Source organism: Limulus polyphemus, unplaced genomic scaffold, assembly GCF_000517525.1.
Source record: "Limulus polyphemus unplaced genomic scaffold, Limulus_polyphemus-2.1.2 Scaffold273, whole genome shotgun sequence".
NCBI classification, from domain to species: Eukaryota; Metazoa; Arthropoda; class Merostomata; order Xiphosura; family Limulidae; genus Limulus; species Limulus polyphemus.
Window position 1 is genome coordinate 581246 of NW_013665883.1, and position 22144 is coordinate 603389.

Here is a 22144-nt window from a genome sequence, read left to right on the forward strand (position 1 = left end):
GACATGGTATTAAGTGAATGACTTTGTCAGCTATAGATATGGCAGATGTAGTGTGGTTGACATATATATCTAATGCCTAGACCACTACTGTGTTTGTCGTATTCCAGCTGGCCTGATGAGACATGGTATTAAGTGAATGACTTTGTCAGCTATAGATATGGCAGATGTAGTGTGGTTGACATATAATAACATATTCTCCTTTGCTTTCACTCATGGATTATTAGAATAAGAGCTGTATATAAGGTTGCCATCTCAGTGTGTCAGTCCCTTCACAGAATTGTGATCATCTACTAAACAGTTGCCATAGGATATTTTGTTCTTCCTGTTTTCAGTCCAGCAATATTTTCCAGCTCTATCCTGGGCACTTTTTTTTTCCTTGTGAGATGCATGCATTGAATATGGATACATGTTCTATACCCCTCTAAGAAAAGCACATATTCGTACATGGAAGTTTTGCAGTGTGCTGCTACTTGTAATTCTCAATTGAAGAATGTGTATAATTGTGATGTTGAGTTTTAACATAATCTTATTTCTAGAAGGACTGAAGACCGTTGCAGATTGTTCAAACTGTACCATTCCACATTGCTCAATGGACTCTGACAAGTGGATTATTATGCAGTCAGTCTTTCTGTAAGTACTTACAAGAGCAGACTGCTGTGTGGCAGTATTTTATTTCCCAATTGTGAGTGTTTAAATTCTGTTTACCAATTTATGTATTTTGTGATTTTTTTAAATTCCTTTGTTGCCGTACTTTGCTATGCTATTCATTCCTGTACTTCAAAATTTTTTTGACTTGTTATTCTGTGTACATTTCAGTTATTCTCACTGTTTATTTTTTTGTTATTGTTTTGAAATTTTTATGCAAGTTTGTCAATTCACTCTGCGTTAAGTGGTTATGCTTTCTTCAAGTCACTGGGTATTTAGTTTGTTTTTCATTTCATAATTCTGGAGAAACTTCTTTCCCATTCTCCTTTCATTTTTCAGTATTGAGCTTCTGATGTCTTTTAGTATGTTTTCTTGATGGTCAAGAACATTTAGTGAGCAAACTAATTTCAGAAGAGAATATACAAATATAATATTTATTTAAAAACTTGACAGTAATCACCTGGTCATTCATTGTTTATAGGTTTCTGCTTTGCAATGACAGGATATTTCTTGGATCTCTGATTTTTTTGTACTGTTATTTTTTTACTTCAATATGCTTGATGTTGTCATCTGTCTAGAACCTGGTTATTTCCTGAACCAGTTTTCTTGTAACTTGAAAAACATTTCTCAAGTGTATTATAATTAGTTTGTCAATTAGCATTTTATGAGCTAACATGAAATTTCTTCACAGAAGTACTAATCTATTTGACATAAATTGGGCAGTTCTTATTGAAGTTTATCCTTTTGTTAATATTTTTTATGTAAAATGTTAACACATCATTCCTGGTCTTTTTTGTTTATATATAGAAACAGTCCCTGTTTTTTTGGTTATTATAGCTCCAGCTTTTGTTCAAGTACTGGGCTTCTCCCTTAAGTTTATGATGATGATGAGCAAAATTCTGTTCTTCTCAAATGTCTTTGATTTAATGAGTATATAGCTGTTGGGTAAAACTAAATTTAATTTATACCCTTTCTGCATATAATTGCACATTTTTTACTTTTACCTTGTCTTTTCAGTGTGTTTTATTTCATATTCTCATTTAAACTGTTTGCTGGAAATTTACTTTTGAACTTGTAACTATAATGTACAAATCTGTTAAGATTTATTTCTGAGACCGTACATTACCTTTTCTCACATAAATAGCTATTCTCATTCAGTGCTGCCCTCTATATGCACAAAAAAGTTTTACACATGCCAAAAGCTTTCTGTCTCCCCTCCATAGGAAATGACTCATTCCAATGTGTTTCTCATGCAAATCATCATGAGACAACCCTCCACCAATGAGAGTGCCACACACTCTCATTACACACGTGACTCCCTCTATTCAATTCCACCATACTATCACTTCTCATTTGGCAGTACTCGTGTTCTAATATTTAGTTTGTACTCTCTTCAAGTGTTTTATTATAATATTTTTCCATATCCTTGTATTAATTTCTCTCAACAAGCTTACTCTTTATTACATTATAGTGCTATTTGTAACTTGTTGAGTTATTCCAAAGTGGAATTATTTGATATTTCTACCCAGTTATGGGACTTGTTTAGTTATTGCAAAAACTTTTATTGTTTCTACCAACACAGTTGTGTTTTGATTATTCATTGTGCATTACGAATTTTCCATTACCACTTCGAAGGTTATTTGTTCTAGTAGCACTTTAGATAGGCTTCAGGTCATGGTATTCTGCGGGAATATTTTCAGCTTTACTTCATCAGGAGATTGATTGTCCTGTGAACTAACTTTCTTCAGGCCTCACCTTGATTTTGGGAGCCCACATATTTTCAATACCGTTCGCCAACTTTGGAAAGATGAGACGTTATACTTTTATTGTTAATATTTTATCTGTTGTTATGTGGGTTCCGTAACATAAGTTTCTTTTGATTGTTTAATAGTCATAGTCAAGTTTAGGTTAGCCATTAGTCTTAGTTGTATTTTCCTACTATTCCATTTGCTTAGGCTTACCATGGTCTTTGTTGTTTTAGAATTGCCTGTAATTCATCTTACTGATATATCTAAAATTAATTTCACTATATTGTTTTTCTTCCTATTCACTTCGTTTGTGTGGAACTCTTGAGCTAGGGTCCACACCAACTTATCTCAATATTGTACATACTTATTGTTCAGTTAACTATTTATTTTAGGGCATAGTGATATTTTTATGTATTGTTCAGTTAGGCTTTTTAAATGTTTATTCTGCATTAATCATTAATTATGTTAAATATCTTGTTCGATTAGGCTTAATAAGTGTCTGTTGATTTTGGGTTTCCCTGTGGTTCTTTTTATGGGTTTATTGATATTTAGGTTATTTATCTTTTCGTCAACACAGAACATCACATCCATCTATTTATTTCACTACACAATTTTTTACCATTAATTTAATTTATGCTTTATACTTCTTGTCTTTAATTTCGTTTAACTTATAATTTCTACTTCTTACCATTAATTTTGTTTGTGAGGGGAGCCAGGGCCCACCCTACCTGCTCCCAATATTGTTTGTCTTCCTCCTATGATGGAAGGACCAGTTTTTAGACAGTCTAGATTTGTCAGTTTTTCTTCAGGCCCTCTAAGTTAATTCTTGACAAGTTTCTTCCTTATACTCCACTTCTTTGTCTGTTATATTTCCCTTCCACCCTTACCCATTAGGTTTAGAATGTGATTCAATTGGTCTTTTTTTCAATGTACCCTTCTTCTCATCTTCACTTCCTGGTGTCTTCACTCCTAACCTGCACCTCCTTATTTCCCTGCATGTCTACCCTGCTGTCAGTTGGAGGTATTTTGTCTTTCGAGCACTGGGAATACATCTTGTACATTCTTCTCCCATTCTCTGCTTTTGGTAACTACTTCTTGTCAGGGTACAGTCATTCACCTGTGCCATTTTTCACTCTTTCATAAGACTGTGACTGGGTAAGTTACCTTTTCTTTTATGTACCTCTTCTTTTGCAGGGGCATGCCACTCTTTTTCTTAATAGATCCTGACCAGGTATTCTTTAACCTTTAAAATCCACACTGTTCATCCATTTCCACATGCTTATTATGTTCCATAGCCACACAATGCACACTTTTGAGATGGGGTGTTCCACAAGATTGCTTGAAGGTTACTCTTGCAATGGAATTGCTTCATAAATATGCTCGTCCTGGACTGTACCACCCATGGACTGCATGGGTAAAGCAGAAGGGGATAGCTACCCATCCCTGCCATGCCTTGTATTGAATTAATCAGTATGGTCTGCTTTCTCAGGTGTTGAAATTCCTCCTGAATCTCCACCACGTATCACCCCCTTCACTTCCAGTGGAGTTTGGGAGTCCTTACTACTTTCCAGTTCCAAGCTGCTGGGGTGGTGGACTGTGGAGACATCCTCCAAAATGGTTTAATGAAATAACAAATCAATAAAGAAATACCATTCAGTGCAGAGTAGGGAGGTGGTGTTCTGCTGATGTAGATGATGTGATATCCTCAACTATAAAGCTTATGAAAACCAAATGAGTGAGACGTCAAATTGCAGTTCAACCCTTAGATTGGGATCCCTCTTTCTACTCCCACATGGATGTTGGTTCCCAGTAGTCAGGTTTTCGATTTAGAGTAGAACCAATCAACATAATTCCTCACACGTTTATTATGGATGTCTGTCTTCCTCCTTCAATTATACTCCATCTGTGTTGTGGGTCGTGGTGGAGGTACTTGGTATTGTTAAGGATGCTACTTGGGATGTTATTGTGCCTGGGATAGTTCTGGTCAGTTTCACTGTTGAGGGAGTTGATTTCTTTATGGTGACATCTTTTTGATACAGGATGTTGGGTTCCCGGATCGATATATATTTTTTATTCTTCACATGTGCCCTGTTCCCGAGTCAGGGAGGTTTGAGATCCCTTCTGGTCTCTTGAACTTGAGGTGAAGATGATATGATCCTCATCCTACTCCTGCATGGATGTCAGTTCCCAGCGGTATGGGTTTTGGATGTAGTTGACATGCCAAGTGTGGTCTGTCGTGCCCTATCCACTATACACTTGGGGGCACTTCCATTGTTTTTCACACATATTTGGATGTGCTCCTCTGTTTTTCTGCCCATATATACTACACCTTTCTCCGATAGGCAAAGAATGTACTTGGTTCAGATGTGATGCAGTTTCCCACATCAGATCTTACTCTCTCCTCTCAAAGTGTATCCTTCAGATGCTTTCAAAGGATGCTTCTTTTCTTCCCTCGCAACAGTCCCTCCACCTATTCAGTATGGGATTCTAACTATTTATGTGAGCGGAAGTTATAATTTTCCTATACTGAAAATATACACTATCCTGCAAAAGGCATGGGACACTGGTAATTATGAATCAAACATGTCTTTATTCCAAGAAATTAATTGCATGTTGGCTCACCTTTGGCCATACTGACTGCTTCAGTGCATCGTGGAAGACTGTCTACTAATTTCTGGTAGAAAGCTGGTAGTATTATGTTCCACTCTTCATTTAAAGCTTTAGTAAGCTCCACTACTGTAGAGGGCCTTCTTGGTCTTGTCCTGATTCTGCATTCGAGTTCAACCCAAAAATGTTCTATCGGGTTGAGGTCTGGGCTCTGTGCTGGCCACTGCAATGTTACAATGCTATTCTCTTCAAATCACGAGTTCACAGTCCTTGCTTTGTGACATGGAGCATTATCATGTTGGAAGGTATAAGGGCCAGTGCCATAAAATTGCCACAATGTAGGACACATAGAATTGTTCAGAACATCAGTGTAGGATTCAGCATTCATGGATACATGTACTGCGACCAGTGGACCTAGTCCATATCACGAGAAGCACCTCCAGACCATGATACCGCCATCTCCAAACTTCACTGTTGGGACAACACACTCAGGTAATAAGCATTCTCCAGGCATCCTCCATACCCAAACATGTCCATCAGAGTGGAAGAGCTTGAAGCATGACTTGTTGCTCCACAGGACTGATTTCCATTGATCCACGGTCCATGTTCTGTGTGCCTTGCCCCATGCCAATTGACAGTGTAAATTTGTTTTTGTTATCAACAGCTTGTGGGCTGCAGTTATTCCTTGAAAATTCATGGTACGCAGCTCTTGACATGTCGTGGAAACATTTACAGGATTGCCTGTGGCTGCTCACATCTCCAAACACAGATTCTCTAGGGTCTGATGGCGAGATGAGGTAACCAGCCTTCTAAAGGCGCATCAGTTCTTATCACTCAGTATTTTACATCTACCTGGTCATTTCTTGGGCTCATTGTCATCTGTGGACTTCTATTTCTTCAACACATTGCCAATTGTCGACCTGGGAATGTTTAATTGTTGCACAATAGCATGTAGAGACATTTTCCCCAAATGACATCCAACTATCCTTCCCCTCTGAAACTGTTAGCCCTTTCTGTGTACTCATCGTTTAGCGTACAAGTTCGAAATGACTTTCAAGCAAACTGCTGATCACCCTTATAGGCCAAACTATTAGCATATTTCATCATCACATCCATTTTCCTTCAATCAAAGGTGTGTCTCATGACTTTTGGTAGAACAGTCTATTTCCGAAAGGTATTTACCTCCTCTCACACTTCCCACCATTCCTCCCCACTGAGAACTGGTGCTTCTATCTTCTACCAAAACTCGAAGTGATAGTCTGGTAGAATAGAATAGAGGGAGTCACATGCGTAACGAGAGTGTGTGGCACTCTCATTGGTGGAGGGTTGTCGCATGATGATTTGCATGAGAGAAACATTGGAATGAATCATTTCCTATGGAGGGGAGGCAGAAGGCTTGTGACATTTGTTTTTCATATAGATGGCAGCACTGAACAAGAATAGCTATTTATCTGAGATGAGGTAAGTAACTATCGAAAATACATTTTCAGTATAGGAAAATTTTAACTTTTGTGTGATTGTGTAGTTTTGCAGACTGACAGATGATACTGTTTGATTTTTCTGTATCACCTCAGTTTTGTTTTTATTTTATTTTTCTATTCTAGATCTAAAACTAGTTTGAGGGAGTTGTCAAGCACATTTTTCTATTGTTATTGTACCTAAATGATGTAATTTATTGTTTGTTTGATTGATATGTGAGAAGCATAAATTCTTTGTCAGCAAAATATAATTCTCTTTCCAACAAGTTTAAAATTAAGTTGTATTCATTACTTATATGGCTATAGCTCCTTTGAATTATTGTATTTTAGGCAGTGATGTAGAACATATGTACTGTAACACCTGTTATCATCACCTTTGTAGAAAATTGTCAACTTGATTAGTTACAGTATTAGACTTTAGGTTATTTGTGTAGGTTTATGTTGATGAGCAAGTGTCCTCCTTCTAGTGACTTGTCATGTCATTTGGGAAAGCTCAGGATTTCTGAATGTTATTTGCTAAAGTATGCACTTTTCTAATGCTCCATTGTTGCTTGAAGTTTGTGATGGAGATTATTTATACATTTCCACATATTAAGACTGATGTGTTTTATTTCTGATTTCTATTCTGATTCTTCAGTTGAAAGCAGCATCCTTATATGATATGTTTTGTTCTTATTAGTTGTACTAGATCATCAAAGGCATAGTAGGACTCTGTTATGAAATAAATATTAAAAAGAGCATTAGTCACTACCTTAAACACTGGATATTTCACTTAGGAACTATGAGTCCATTAAAGCTATATATTTAATATAGTTTTGCTGGTGAAGAAAATGTATATAAAGTACTAGTGGACTAAGGAAGTCAGCCGGCAAGAATTAGAATTGTTTGATAGTATGTTTTGATTGAAAGTCTTTTTATAATTTCCCACTTATCAGTAAAAATAACTTCAATAATGGAACATTTACTGCAATTATAAACTTTTTGAGCATTAAGTGTAATTAGCTCAGGTTATGATAACACAAGTACATGAGTGAGCTCACAAACAGTACTGTTCACGTAACAGGGTTTAAGTCAAAATCTACTTTATATATGATATATCCTGCTTTTATAATTCATGATATTGAAGCATAATAGTTTGCAAATAACTTTAATTTTCTTAAAACAAGATAATCCTTTCAGTATTGGAAATTATATTAAGTATTAATCACAAGTGAAAGTTGGCAACTGTTTACTTCCATATAGTAAGTAAAAAGATTAGGTGTTTGTTAAGTTATATTTGGCCTTTACTTTCAAGTTATTCTCATTAATTGGATGGTATATAATATCGCAGATGGGGATTGTTTTAAGTTTTTGAAATATAGACCTGTGAAATTTGAATAACTTCAATAAAAGCAATAAACTATATGGTAATTTTTTAACACAGAACTTTTTTGCTGGTTAAAGAATATCAATATAATACTGTTTACTTTATATTGTACATTTTATGACATATAAGCTTGTGTCAAAAAAAATTGACCGAACAGAATCTTTTACGTGTATGATTTATGTCACAATTACTTTACACTTTTAATCTTCCTTGCTTTGTTGACTAACATAAATACAGGAAAAAATAAAGTGTTTTTAGATTTGTAATTTCTTGTTCCAAGAATGTGGTATTGTTCATTACTCATACTGTTTCAGTATGTGATTTCTTATAATGATAATATTGAAACGATTAACATTTATTTAGTTTAATTTTAGAAATTCTGGTTGTTTTATTGAAATATTATTTTCTTTTGGCATTTTCTCATTGAAATTTATTGATCAAGCTGTGAAGTTTTTAAGGTTTGGTCTGCATTTTCCAGATTTGATTGGTAGTTTGTCGTATACTGACCATTATTTCCAACTCTGTCTCTGTCCTAAATGTATAGCAATGCATTCTTAGTTTTTGCTTTGTCATTTTCACTTATGTAATTTTGTGATCCTAATTTGCCAACTTTCTAAAGTAAGAAGCAAGCACTCAATTGGCCTCTGAACCTCCCCACAATTTTAAAAAAACAGGTTAGAAACAGCAGTATTCAAAAAGAAGGGTTGTTGTTTTTTTTCTAATAAATTTTATATAAATACCTAACTTCTCTGAAGTAAGTACAGGTTTGTCATGCACACTTTGAATATTCCCTCACTTTGAATAAAATTATGATCTAAAGAGAAAACTAATCAGATTAAAATCAAAATGAAGATATTTATCTAAGAAGAGTCTTCCACATTTATATAAAGAAGGACCTTTGGAAAGGTTATGTTTACTAGTTGGTGACATAACATATAGCTTACTTTGACGTACAAAGTAATGAGTTTTAATAATCATAAAAGGTTATGTGAATATAAACTATTCTTGAAAAGTCAGATTAAAGGGTTCACTGAGAAATGATGAAAAGTCCAGTTTGAACAACCTGCTTGTGGAAATGCTATCATTATACTTACTAAAGGTAAGTATGTAATATATTTCATTAAGTGTCAATTTTCTGACATGATGCTGTACTGTGATAAGGCTAGTTTATGTTCATATATGATTATTTTCCTATCACAAGTACTTCAACTTTTAGAGAGATCTGTACAGAAAAAAAGTTCTTGAGGTTGTTTGTTTCAAACAGTATAATACTGTTCATATATGATTATTTTCCTATCACAAGTACTTCAACTTTTAGAGAGATCTGTACAGAAAAAAAGTTCTTGAGGTTGTTTGTTTCAAACAGTATAATACTGTTCACATATGATTATTTTCCTATCACAAGTACTTCAACTTTTAGAGAGATCTGTACAGAAAAAAAAAGTTCTTGAGGTTCTTTGTTTCAAACAGTATAATACTGTTTACAAATATTGTATTCCACTTATAATTATGTTCATTAATTTATGCCATATTTAATTTTGTTATGAAAGTCTGTTTCATACTTAAGTTTACAAATCTGCCACATATTCTGTGTGCCAAAACCATGCATTTGTTTTAAATGGCACAACAATTAACATGGTGATGCCAAACTGGCATGTTAATATTTTCTAATAGCAGATGATGTAAACAATAGACAATAGTTTTTTTTGTTTTTAATGAAATTTGATTATAATGAAAAATTTCATATACTTTTTAGTGGAGATATTAGGTTTCTGACATTGATGGTTTTGCAGAAGTGTTTTAACTGCATGTAAATTTTCTTCTGATATATTTGTTAAATATGCTGTTTTCTTGCTGACCATTAAAAGCAATTACACTTACCAAGCATGGATAGTTTGTTAAAAATTGTAAGATATATATGTAAAAACAAAAATTAATTGATCAGGCTTATAAGGTCCTTCTAAAACTCAATTTTTGGCTGAAATGGTATATGATCACTTCTTTCGAATGATTACTAGGAAATGTTCAGTGCTGGTGAATGACGCTCATGCACACCATGCCTGTGAAGCCAATAAACTGGATGTCATACTAGGGGAACACTGATGTGGCTGTTCTTCAAAAAAGCTTTATCTTATATCATAAGAACATTAATGCAGGTCCATTGTTAAGGAGAAGGGAATCAGTTAGTGTGATCACCAGGGAAAATATTGTTTTCTCTACAAGTATTTCAGACTTAATTGTCATTTCTTAAAAACTTAAATGACCTTCCATAGATATTTCAATGTAACAATGTTTTCATTTTTTAAACCCCTTAGTGGCTCAGTGGTAAGTCTGAAGGCTTATAACACAAAAAACAGGGTTTCGATATCCATGGTGGGTACAGCATGGATAGCCCTTGTGTGTACTTTTGTGCTTAACAACAAACAAACAAATTTTTTATTATTAGTTTTATAACTTGTAAAAATATATCATAGTGGAATTGCTCTTTCTCGGTTGATAAAGAAATTACCTGATTAAAAAACCTTATGTGGCATAATTGATATTATTTCTTAGTTTTGTATAACACACATATTGTGATGCATATAATGTATTTAGAAATCTAATAGTTTCTTGAGCAGTTATTGCATATAAAAGAAAGTTGTTGTTTTTGAAATTGTTAAAGTAAAAAAATCTTTAAACCTTAAAAAAAAATCCTGCCATTATATGCATGTGTGTGAAATTTTGGAACAAATTTGTTTTTTATAGTTCTTAGAGTTTCATTTTTTAAAATAATTAATGTGTTTAATAAATTTTATTTTATGGCTGATCAGTTTTCTGTACAGAAACAAATCCTGTTATAGATGCTATATGTGTCCAAACGAAGCTTTATTTATTTTTTCCAGACATAGTTCAACATAAATTTTTATTTTATCAGTTGCTTTGCTAGATGCTAAACCTAAGTTGAAACCAGCCTCGAGGTGTGCTTAAAAGATCACACTGGCTATGGTTTTCTTAATACTATTAGCCGTATTCTTGTATGTGTTTTTATATTTATATATATAGATAGATATACTTTTCCAAAACAGCTTAAACATAAATTATTTGATTGTTTATATATATATCAAGAAAAATAATTATTAATCAGACCTTTTATTAATATAATTATTTTTAAAGTTAAGATGAGAAAAACCAGTGTTATATAATCTATATTTGAATAATCATAGAAACTTCTTAAAATAATGCATATATTTCACATGGTGTATAGCAAGCTAACCAGATTAGAAAGTGAAATGAAACACTTCAATAGAAAAATAATGATTTGTATTGATCATTTATGAGGGAAGCATTGAAAAGCAGTTTCTATCTCTTGTATGCTTCATTGGATTTTCTTTTCTTGCAGGGTATAAATTTTACTAACCAGTTATTATGTACTTTTAATATTTGAATTTCATACATGACCGTTATAAAAACCATATCGACTAGAGCACAACAAATAAAATGACTAATGCAGTTTTTTAACTGGAACCTCTTAAGAATGTAACGTTTTGGGACTAACAGTAATAATGTATTTATTTTTGAATACTTAAAATTATTTCTTTAGATTTGTACTTCATATTTAGTGGGGAAGTGAAACTTCTATATGTGTGTAAACAATAGTATTTTGTAGTATAAATATACTACTTGTTATGGTGTGTACATCTTGTACAAGCTGGCAAAGAATGATTACAATTTTATTTGTTATAAGACATTAGTATTAGGCCTATTACATTTTAAGCACTGTATTCTTAATCTAGTCCCTTAGGGATTTTCAAAAATTAGAAGAATGTATAATAATTGAGTGAAAAGAGTCATCGGCATTGGACATAACAAATACAGTGTGGTTGGTCCTAAGGGACTAGATTAAGATTGTAGCGTTTAAAAACATAATAGGCCTAGTAGTAATATCTTATGACAAATATGATTATATACTATTTGGTATGCCCTAAAATAAAGTGATTTATATTTCTTATCCCATTTATGTGATAGTACATGTTAAGGTTTCAAAAGCCACATTAATATGATGTTAACTTATTCATTACCAGTGCTTCATGCAACTTATATATTGGCTTCTAACTGTGATATATATCAAGGTCAAAAATGCTCTGCAAACTATCTGAAACATATTCACGTATACAGGTGGCTCTAAACCCCTATTCTGGTGTATTTAAACTGTGTTTAGATCATTAATTCATGATCTCGGCCACATATCAAATTAGGCTTTTTACAGTACTTAGTCATGATCCACAAGTTGGGTGAGTTAGTTGCAGATCTTTTTTAGATACTATTGCATAAATTCAGAATGAACAAGAGTACTTCCTCAGCAGTGTGGGGCTGTGAGCTCACAACATATTCACCAACTGTGTTATACTTCAAGCAGCTGGAAAGTGAATAAAATAGTTATACTATTCCACATAAAGACATATCAGTCAAGTAGTAAGATGCAGTAACTGTGGGTTTCTGTGTAATTGGACTGTTGAAATAGGTGTTGGGAAACTGTCATTCTTGTACATTAGATGTGTTATAGAAAGCAAGCAGGAAGGATTGGTGTGATTTGGATGTGACAGTCTTACAATGGAGCCTTTTGCAATAGAATTAAGCTCAAGAGCTATTGTCAAGATACATGGTCATCAAATAGAGCATGAATGGATGTGGCGAGGCTCCAAACTTGTTTTAATATTACATACTCAACCTTTATATTTTTGTGTTGTTTCCAGAGCTTCCTAAAATTTTAGTTAACTGTGATTCATTTCATGTTTCCTCTGATGGTAAGCTTCATCTTGCAGGATGTTTAGCTAGAACACTTGTGGATATGATGTAAGAAGATATTATTATCTTAGCCTCTTGAGGAGATGAGTTTGTTTCTTTTGCTCTTTTGTATTTTCTGACCCTATAGCATCATCTACTATGGTCAGTATCTATCTCAGTTGTCAGTATAATTTGCACTGCCTTCTTCAGTTCATCCACCATTTTGGTACTACATCAGTGGTTTAGACAGAGGTTACCCAATTGTTTTAGAAGCTTACATTTATTTTTTGTGAAACATGAATTATACAATACATCTATCAAATTGCTTAAGATACAACAGTAATTACAATTTTATTATTATTGTTAGATCATAATTACCAGTTTAGTTATGCCATACATTTTTGATACTATGTGTCTCAGTGCCAGTGTTCTAGATTTGTGGTCACTAGTCCAGATGCTCTTGAGGAAATATGGGATTTCCTTATAAGACTAGTTTCATGAGTTCACTGATTTCCTTTTCTGTAAATTTCCAAGTGGATAATTATTGAAATACAGATCTGATGGTAGCTCGAAGGTTGATTTCTCAACCTGTGTTTTCCCTCCTGAGCCAGCTAAGTTAGGTTTGACACCTTGATTCTTTTAGCATGATATTTCCACCCTTCATCTACACAGATGTTTTATGGGGGACTCTGCTTATCAGGTAAAGCTACAGCTTAGTTACTGTTCATTAATCTGAACTGATTATTAATTAGTTACTAATTATTATTATTATTAGATGCCAATTACCAGTTCATTTATGTTTCTGTTGCTAATCTGCTGCCATCTTTGAGGAGATCTTGAGGAGAATGGTATGTGGTGACGGGAGTCAGTATTCAGTCCCGGGTCTTCCTATTAGAAAAGCTCTTCAGCTATCCACATCACCAGGCTGTCATCCCATTGAGACTTGGAGAATCTAATTGTTTGGATGAATTTTCTGACTTGAATGCTTGGTTGGCTGAGTGTATTATCAGTCAGATGTGAAAGAATTCTTTTATCTTGTGTGTGATTCATATTTCATTAATAATGGTATACTTCTATTTCTTTATCATCTAAATCAATTTTGAAGTTCTATAAACAGCAACGTCTTGACCACATGATCTGGCATGACTGGTAACAAGTTAAAGCAATCCAGATGTTTAGTTAAGCATGAAATCACAAAGAAAATAAATTAGTTATTTTAGCCATGTTCCTCCTACTTCAGGAAGGATTAATGGTGAATATAAATTACTTATTTGCATGTTTTTAAAGTAAGTAATAAATAAATGTCACCATAACAACCTGACAACATAATGTTTTTGATCATAACCAGTTCTCTATGAAAATGGTTGTATCTTATCTTAGATCCTTGTTTACTTGTTAAAGATACTTGTAATAAATTTCAGATAATGTTTTCCAAACTATCAATTTGCCTTGATAAGCAATTTCTTGTTTTTGGTTTATAGCTTTTGAAATTGTATTTGGGAGATGTGAGTTTTAATTAGTGTTAAAGAAATTTGGGTGTTACTTTTAATCAGTGCTCCAGATAAGGAGCATACCAGTGTAATTCCCCACCAAAAATTAACCATTTACAGCTTTAAAAAATATTGAGATGTTTTACTGCTGTGGAAAAACGAATATGGCTCCTGCCACTTTAACGGTTGTACAGTAATTAATGGGTGCATTCTTGTAGCTTTCTGCAGTTCTGCACAATATCTCCTTAGTTCACACAGTAGAGCTACAAAAATAAGCAATCTCTGACTACCAGAAGTTTTATTGGTGCAGTCATGAATGATTCAATTTTGTGTAAAAAAAAAAAAGTTGTAATGTCATTATTTGTGTTTATTATGACTACATCTGGTAATTCAATTTGCTGAATTAATCCTGTGCCAAATTTCACCTTTTGAAATAATAATATAATTCATAATTAATTAAATTACTTTTTATCACAAAATGTTGCTGCTGTGCTTTGTAAAAAATTTAATTACTTCCACTGACAGAATTCTGGGAGTGATTACTCCTTACAGAAAAAAACTTATTTTGAGCACTGCTTTTATCTACTTTGTTGTATGATACAAAAGTTCTAACATGAGTTTAAAAGGACTTCACTCCTTGACTCTCTAGTAGTAGGCTTCCCTGAACTCTAATCGAGGTGAGACTTGTAGCAGCCTCCCGACCCTTAACTTTTTGGAACTGTGTTTACAAAGTTGTTTAGAGAGAACCCATATATCATCAGATTTACTTAAAATAATTTGGGTTTTAGTACCAGCCTAAGTTGTTATGATCATGGGTAGATAGTATGAAAACTATGATATCATGAACGAATGATTTCTCCACAGTGGATATATATCAAAACCAATGTATAAATATAGATGTTGGAGAGGTTATGTATCCTATACAATTTAGATAGTGACCAGTTAAAAGTCAGTCTGCAAGTATAAGATATATATATATATATATATATATATATATATATCTGGTGTCAGAAGAGAGTAACAGCTATTTAAAACAGATTTGACTTTTAAAATTTAGCACTTGTGTTTGTTTGTGTGTGTGTAATATTTCTGAATTTGACAAATATTTTTTGTGTAGTTACAGCTGATAACAAAATGAAACAAACTTTGTTTTAGTGCTGGTTGTGCATTGAAACACTGAAAGCTTTTGAGATGAAAATTTAAATGTATATTTTGTGGAGTGCTAATGAATGGGACTTCACATTAATAAAACTTAAATTACTCAAACAGTTTGAAAATAACCTTATTGAACATCTATTTCTATTTACTCTTCAGTTCTTTTTGAATTAATAGTTTCCTGCTCCTGTTATTTTGCCTTTACAACTTCCTATAATTTGAGATGCCTCCTCATGTATTTTTATCCAAAAAACTAACATATTTAAAATAAATTTTTCTTAAGCTTTGGGGCACTGTTCATTTTCTTAAGCTAAAGTTTGAGATTTTATATTTTTGATGATGCGGCTTCTTTTTTTTATCCTCCTCTACAATTAGTTTAAATATCAATATGTATATTCCATTATGCTTCATACTGTTGTCTTAAGTCATCTAAAAGAGCTGTTATGTATTTAGTTATTGTCAGTCATTGTAAGAAGCTGTGATGTATTTATTTACTACAAGTAACTGTGATATAATTGATAGTATGTCTATTCAGTTTCTTTGAGACCTGTGATATATTTAGTTATCATAAGTCAACTCCAGATGCTATGATGTATTTCACACTAGTTGTATTCAATTTCTTGAAGAATATTTGTGGTAATCATATTTTGTATTAAGTTCCTGTATTAAATTTCAATTTACTTCACATCAGTTTAAAGCATTTTCCACAATTTAACATTGTTACAGCTTGATTCATGTGTACTTTTCACGTTATGTAAGAGTTAATATTCTATAAATAGTTGCAAGTTTGCTGATAATTGTTTATCTATGAATTATCCAAGCTGAAATAAGCATTACATATACATATAAATGTATGAAAAAATATTTCATAAAGTTAGTTACTGATGTAAGTTAATGCCAACTTGCAGCTGCTGTATGTTTATTGAACAATCTTGTTTTATGTATGTATATGTGTGTGTGTGTATATATATTTTTTCATTCTTTTTTTTTTCAGAGCTTAACTCAGCAACTTGTATCCACCCATAGTCTAGTAAACCTTTGGCAGGAACTGTTGTAACATATACTACAACAACAGAGGAACCAGAGATGTTTTAGTTATTAGAAACTGGGGAAAAGCTCATGACGTAAAAGTATCATGATATTGAAGATAATGAGAAAACAAACAAGTTTATGATTGGTTATGTCTACTGGCCTGCCAACTAGTCTCAAGAAATTATATATTGGCTAGTACTCCAACCAAAAGTGCTCATTATCATCACATAGCTCCTCCTCGGAGATCAACTTATTTGTGTATAAGAATTTAGAGTTCTATATCTCCTTTGGTGTTTTCATCCATTGAAACATTTTGTCTTATAGTCAGTAGGGTTATTTAATGAAAATGAAGGAATACTCTGTGACGTAGAACATCATTATTCAATTTTTATACATCTGTGACCTACAGCAGCGATACTTTATGGCAGAGTTGATCCATCTAAAGTTTTGGTAGATGGGTAATTCACTTGGGCACAGAATATCATTGTATTTCTTTGATTCGTCTACAGTATATAAAATTGATAATCTGTGACCCAGGACCAACTGTTCATCATTGTGTTTTTCTACAGTGCATGTGAGTGACACTTTAAGTCGCAGAACACTATAATTCAAATTTGAAATAGAATCCCCCCCTATTTTTAAGTTAAACTATTCTGCTGATATGAATGTTGGAAAGATTGTGGTAAATCATTGATCATGGTCTGAATAAAAATATATTATAAGTTTTATTTATTCTGAAATTTGATAGATGTCAGTTTAATTTAAGTTCATTTAATTATGGCTAGTTATTAAATAAAATGAAGAAATAAGTGATTGTATTCCTTGCAAAAGGAATTTTATGTGCAGTAAGAGTTTAAAAATAATGTGTCATATCTTAGTTTAACTTTTCTAAATGTGAAATATTTTTGTTAAGAAAAAAATACAAGTTGCTGCTATTTGTTTTAAAGTGTGGTCAGTTTGAAAATATTTTTTTTAAAGTTGGTGATCTAAAAATGGAATGACAGAGAACAATCAATTATTATTAAATTACATTTGTTGTATTTGCAAAGGTTGTAAAATGTAAATGATTAATTTCTTAAATTTTCTTACTTTCTATGATATGAGAGTCTGAAAATGTTATAACAGATTTAAATATAATTGTTTTTTTTGTTGTGTTCTAAGAAATTAGAAACTTTGAATAAAATATTCAGATAAATTATGAGAAAAACATTACGGAGGTAAATTTGACATATGTCTAATTACTGTGTGAGAAACAAATATTTAAAATGGTTTAAAAAGACATGTTATCTGTACTTAAATGTTTAAACAATACCAAATGTAAGGTTATGCAAAAAAAAAAAAGAATTTTACATTCTAATAAGCATTTTTTATGGCAATCATGATACAGATTTGATATATTTCTTCTGTAGTTGTGGTATATTGTTTCATATGGGTATTGTACAGTTGTCTCTCAGTCTTTCCCAGGATTTACTTATTGTTTTAACAATATACTGGTAATAATTTATCATTCTAACAGTCATCTCGGGTGCTTACTTTTAGCTTCCATAAACAGGTTTTCTACAGTTTTCATTATAGTATCTTGGAAATGTGTCAAAATTATCTTTCATTCTCCAAAATTAATTATAAATTAATCACTTGCATTAAGTATAATCTTTAAAAAGAGTTAATTAACTTATAAAAAAAATATTGAAGAAGTAAAAAGAGAAAAAAATCATAAATTAATAGGAACTCCTCTTGTACTCTTTACTGAAAATATTTTGATATGTTTGTTTTGGGTTGTACAATTAGATGTTAGTTTACTTGAGCAACTTCAGAACACCATTTTGTTTGCTACTGCTGAAATAGAATATTTCGGTTTATGTGTTTCTTTTTTCTTAAGTTTTTTTTGTGTATTAGGAAAACCAAGATTGTTTTTTCGTGTTTTTTCTAGTAATAGTTTAAATTTATGCTAAATGCAGTTTTTTAAAACCCTTATGGATAAATTTGTAAGGTGAGTTTATGAAGGACTGATTTTTCTTTATATTCATTCTACCCAGAAAATTTTCTTGTGTTGTTAGTTATTTTGTCACATTAGAATTGCAATAAAAAAAATGCCAAATACAAATAAGACATTTTATACAAATAAGACTTCCTAATTTTACTACGTATGTCATGTGGAAGCTAATATTCAGAATTATTGAGAGTTTGAATAATAGAATATGCAAAAGGTTTCAATCGTTTTCAGCACTAAAATATCAAAAATGGTGTATTGTAGTTTCAGTATTGGAAATGGTGTAAAAATTATTTTCAGTGTGTTATGGTGTACAGTTCACCACATTTAAAGCCAATTTGAGCTTTCCAGATGGTCTTTCTCCAAGTGTTTTGTGATAAAAGAGAGACAATTGTAAATATTTTACATCAATTACTAGTTAGGAAGGTGCCTCAACTCCTGTCATGAATAGCAGTAATGGCTATGTTGTTATGGGAGCGGAAAGTCAGATAATATATTGCAGAGATGTTGAGAATGACTCAAATAATTTAAATAGCTGTAAGTTTTCTTTGACAATAAAAATTTTACAAGAAATGATCATAGTTCAAGTTTTTATTAATAATGAAGATTCATTTAAACATCATGAAGCAAATGATAATAAAGATAGTTGCCCAAGTAGCATTCTACTTGTTAAGATTAATTGTCCATGTAAAGCACCTAAAACATTGCCTGTAACACTTTAACCAAATGTGCACAGAGTCAGTCCATTGGACCACCTGTTGTAGAAGGGATATTGACTATAATTCTGAATTTATTGTGTGTATCTACACAAAATGTCACAAGCTTTTAGCAAAAATGTAAAAGTCTGTTGTACACAAATAATCAGAGGAGTTACGAAAGTATTTGTATTCAAAATATCTGTGAATTGATGACTTCAGCCTGACTGAGACTCTGACAAGCAGGAACGCAAAATGATGTTCACGTGAAATTAAAAATATTTTTGTCCATTGTGTGGTTTGCATATATATATATAAACTTTAGAACCTCTAAAATGTATATCTACAGTTTTTTCAATATCTTTCTATATTGTATCTAATCAAAAACACCTTAGGTGTTAAAAAAGGTGTGGCCAAAAAACGATTGAAATCAAAATTGGCAGTCAAACTGGTAGCTACTCTTATAACATTGATAAGAATTTTACAGCAAATATTCATTCGTTAGTTAGCCAGGCCACGTTTTGTGTTCAACTTGGAGCATGATGGAGGATAAAACAAAATATGTGGCCTAGCTAACTAGGTGAAGCTGTAGTAAAAATGTTAGACCAATAGCTCATGTGACTTTTTGCATAGACATGTGCAAAATCTTTTGGCAAATTTGAATGGTTTTAGTTCAATAACTTTGCACATGTGGCTTATATTTACATTAAATGAGACTCCTAATTGTAGGTTGAAAAGATCTATCAGTGTTCCAGTCTGAGAAACAAAGTGGAAAATCACTAAACTATCACTTGTTAATAACATGCAGTATGTCCTGCAGCAGGTTGTTTTGGCCACACAAACACTACCGTGTGTTTTGATATGGTATTTACTCTCCACTGCCATGAACTGTCACTAAATCAGCAGTATAAGGTTAAATAAATGGTTGATAACTCTGACATCAAATGCCATGTTGAATGATACTGTCAGAAAGTCGTGCCATGTGCACTTTGATCCTTATGAGGTGAACTCCATTTACAACTTGCAATCACCATGTACTTCAGTTTAATTCATTCAGTTAATAAACTTAGTTTGAACTGTATTGATTCTTTTTGACAAGGACTTGTACTTTTTCAACCTTCAATATGTTTCATTATGTGCAGTAATTTTTCTTTCTTCCATAGTAAGTAATCAGTTTTTTGGATCTTTCAGAATGCAGTATTTGACCAGTTTGTAAGTATATTGATTGTTCTTTAGGGAAAACATTCATGCTCGGCAAGATAGTAGTTTTTTTTATTCACTCCATGATTTAGAGGAGTAGGTAGGCCAAACTTCTTGAATGTGGATGCTGTCCAGGAATTAGCTTTCTGCATCAACCTTTTTTTCCACAAGTAAACTCATTTATCCATTTTTTCTCTTCAAAACCTGTGACAGAAGAAATGTTTTGGTGGTCATTTAAAAGAAATTACATGTTTTTAAATCATATTTACTAGGCCAAGCTTGGCCTAATGGATTCATGGTTTGTAGCCCATTGCAACAAAAAAACACTGTTATAAGATTGACAGTCAAATCTCACTATCCTGTCAGTTGAGACTTTGGGATGGCTATGTGTAGATAGCCATTTGTATAGCTTTGATAAAAAATTCTACAACCCAATCTTTCCAAGACAGAGAAGTGATGCTATTCACCTTGTTACCACCATCTTCTTGATGGTTGATTTTCTTCATCACTGTTTCATTTTCAATTGGGTATTTGTGTGGAATACAAGAAGTGATTCAGGTTGACTACCAGACTGACTTTTATAATTGGTTGTTTTATACAGACAGCGTATCAAACCACTAATTAAGGGTATCTTCACCTGTCTATACATCTTAGAAAATACTTATGCCTTCAGTTTAAAATCATTCTTAATTTTAACCATAATAGTTGTGTAACATTCAGTGCTTCTTATCAGCATCGTTTATTCGTGCTTTGCTCTTTTAAAAGAAATTTCACTGTAACAAGAAAATTGTGGCATGCAGTTGACAAATAACTTTTAATCCTGCTAAGTGTGGAATTTTTTTATTATTATTATTACTGTTATGAGGATATACACACAACACTTAAAATCTTTGTTTTAGCCTTGAACGGTGTGACATTAACCATATGTGAACTTGAAATTTTGTATCACAATGAAGAGAGGGTATCCAATTGCCCAGAAATTTATGAATTTGACATTTTAGACAAGTGTTAAAACATAAGAACATGCCTTGGTAAGACAGTAAAGAACTTAACACATAGAAATTGAATTATATTAATATATAACCTAAAAGTTCCAATGATTACATACAGCATGACTTCCTTAAATTTTAAAATTGTGGCTTGGATAAATTTTGGCAAAAAAACTATTGCATAAAGTTTCATTAAATGTTAATGAATAAGTTAAGGTGAAGTTAAGCAAACACATATCACTCCATTAGGATATTAGCAGTCAGTAGCAATGAAAAACAAAGTCAAGTAATGTTTAGTAGAAACATTTATTTCAACCTACATGAAGAGATAGAAATATGTGAAACTACAATTTCAACAACATTGAAATATTTAGTAATCATTAACTCTTATCCTTCTTATAAAGATTTATAAATACAGTCCTTCTGGAGTGCCTTCATTCTTACGATATAAGACATTCTCTTTAGATTTTCTAAAATCCTCATTTGTTACCTTCATCCTTCTCTCTCGAAGTGCCATTAAACCAGCTTCAGTGCAAATAGCCTGGAATGAAATGAATTAACACAAGAAATTAATCCAATCATAATATTGTATGTTTCTTCTTCAAATGTAACAAGAATAAAACACACACAAAACATGTGAAAGTCAAACAAAAAGCAACTGTCTCACCTTGATGTCTGCCCCTGACAGATCATCTTTTGCCATGACCAGGTCATCAATGTTAACATCCTCAGCTAAAGTCATACGTGCTGAATGAATCATAAAAATTCTCCTTTTAGTTTTTTCATCAGGAAGTGGGAATTCAATTTTTCTGTCAATTCGACCAGGTCTTATGAGAGCTGGATCTAATGTTTCAATTCGATTTGTTGCCATGATAACCTAAAAACAGAATAATAGTTAATATTTAAAAATTCAAACTGGTGTATTTACATGTTTCACACTCACCAAAAAGAAACCTATCATTCTATAGGTATTTGAAGAACTTGT

The 22144-nt window shown here is 32.4% G+C and overlaps 2 protein-coding genes across 2 annotated transcripts in view; one reads left to right on the forward strand and one right to left on the reverse strand.

Annotated features, from left to right (window-relative positions):
• The window catches only part of LOC106456941 (WD repeat-containing protein 20-like), a 37297-nt gene extending 19542 nt beyond the window's left edge, over nt 1-17755 (forward strand). The window contains 1 exon segment of the mRNA XM_013916318.2: nt 16248-17755. The gene's annotated coding sequence lies outside the window, so the exon portion shown is untranslated.
• A 3701-nt stretch (nt 17756-21456) lies between these two features.
• The window catches only part of LOC106456934 (nuclear valosin-containing protein-like), a 95748-nt gene continuing 95060 nt past the window's right edge, over nt 21457-22144 (reverse strand). Inside the window, exons 29-30 of the mRNA XM_022382739.1 lie at nt 21827-22036; nt 21457-21700 (exon numbers count right to left, since the gene is read on the reverse strand). Of these exons, the coding sequence (XP_022238447.1) occupies nt 21566-21700; nt 21827-22036 (345 nt within the window). The 3' untranslated portion in view covers nt 21457-21565. The remainder of the gene's footprint in view (nt 21701-21826; nt 22037-22144) is intronic.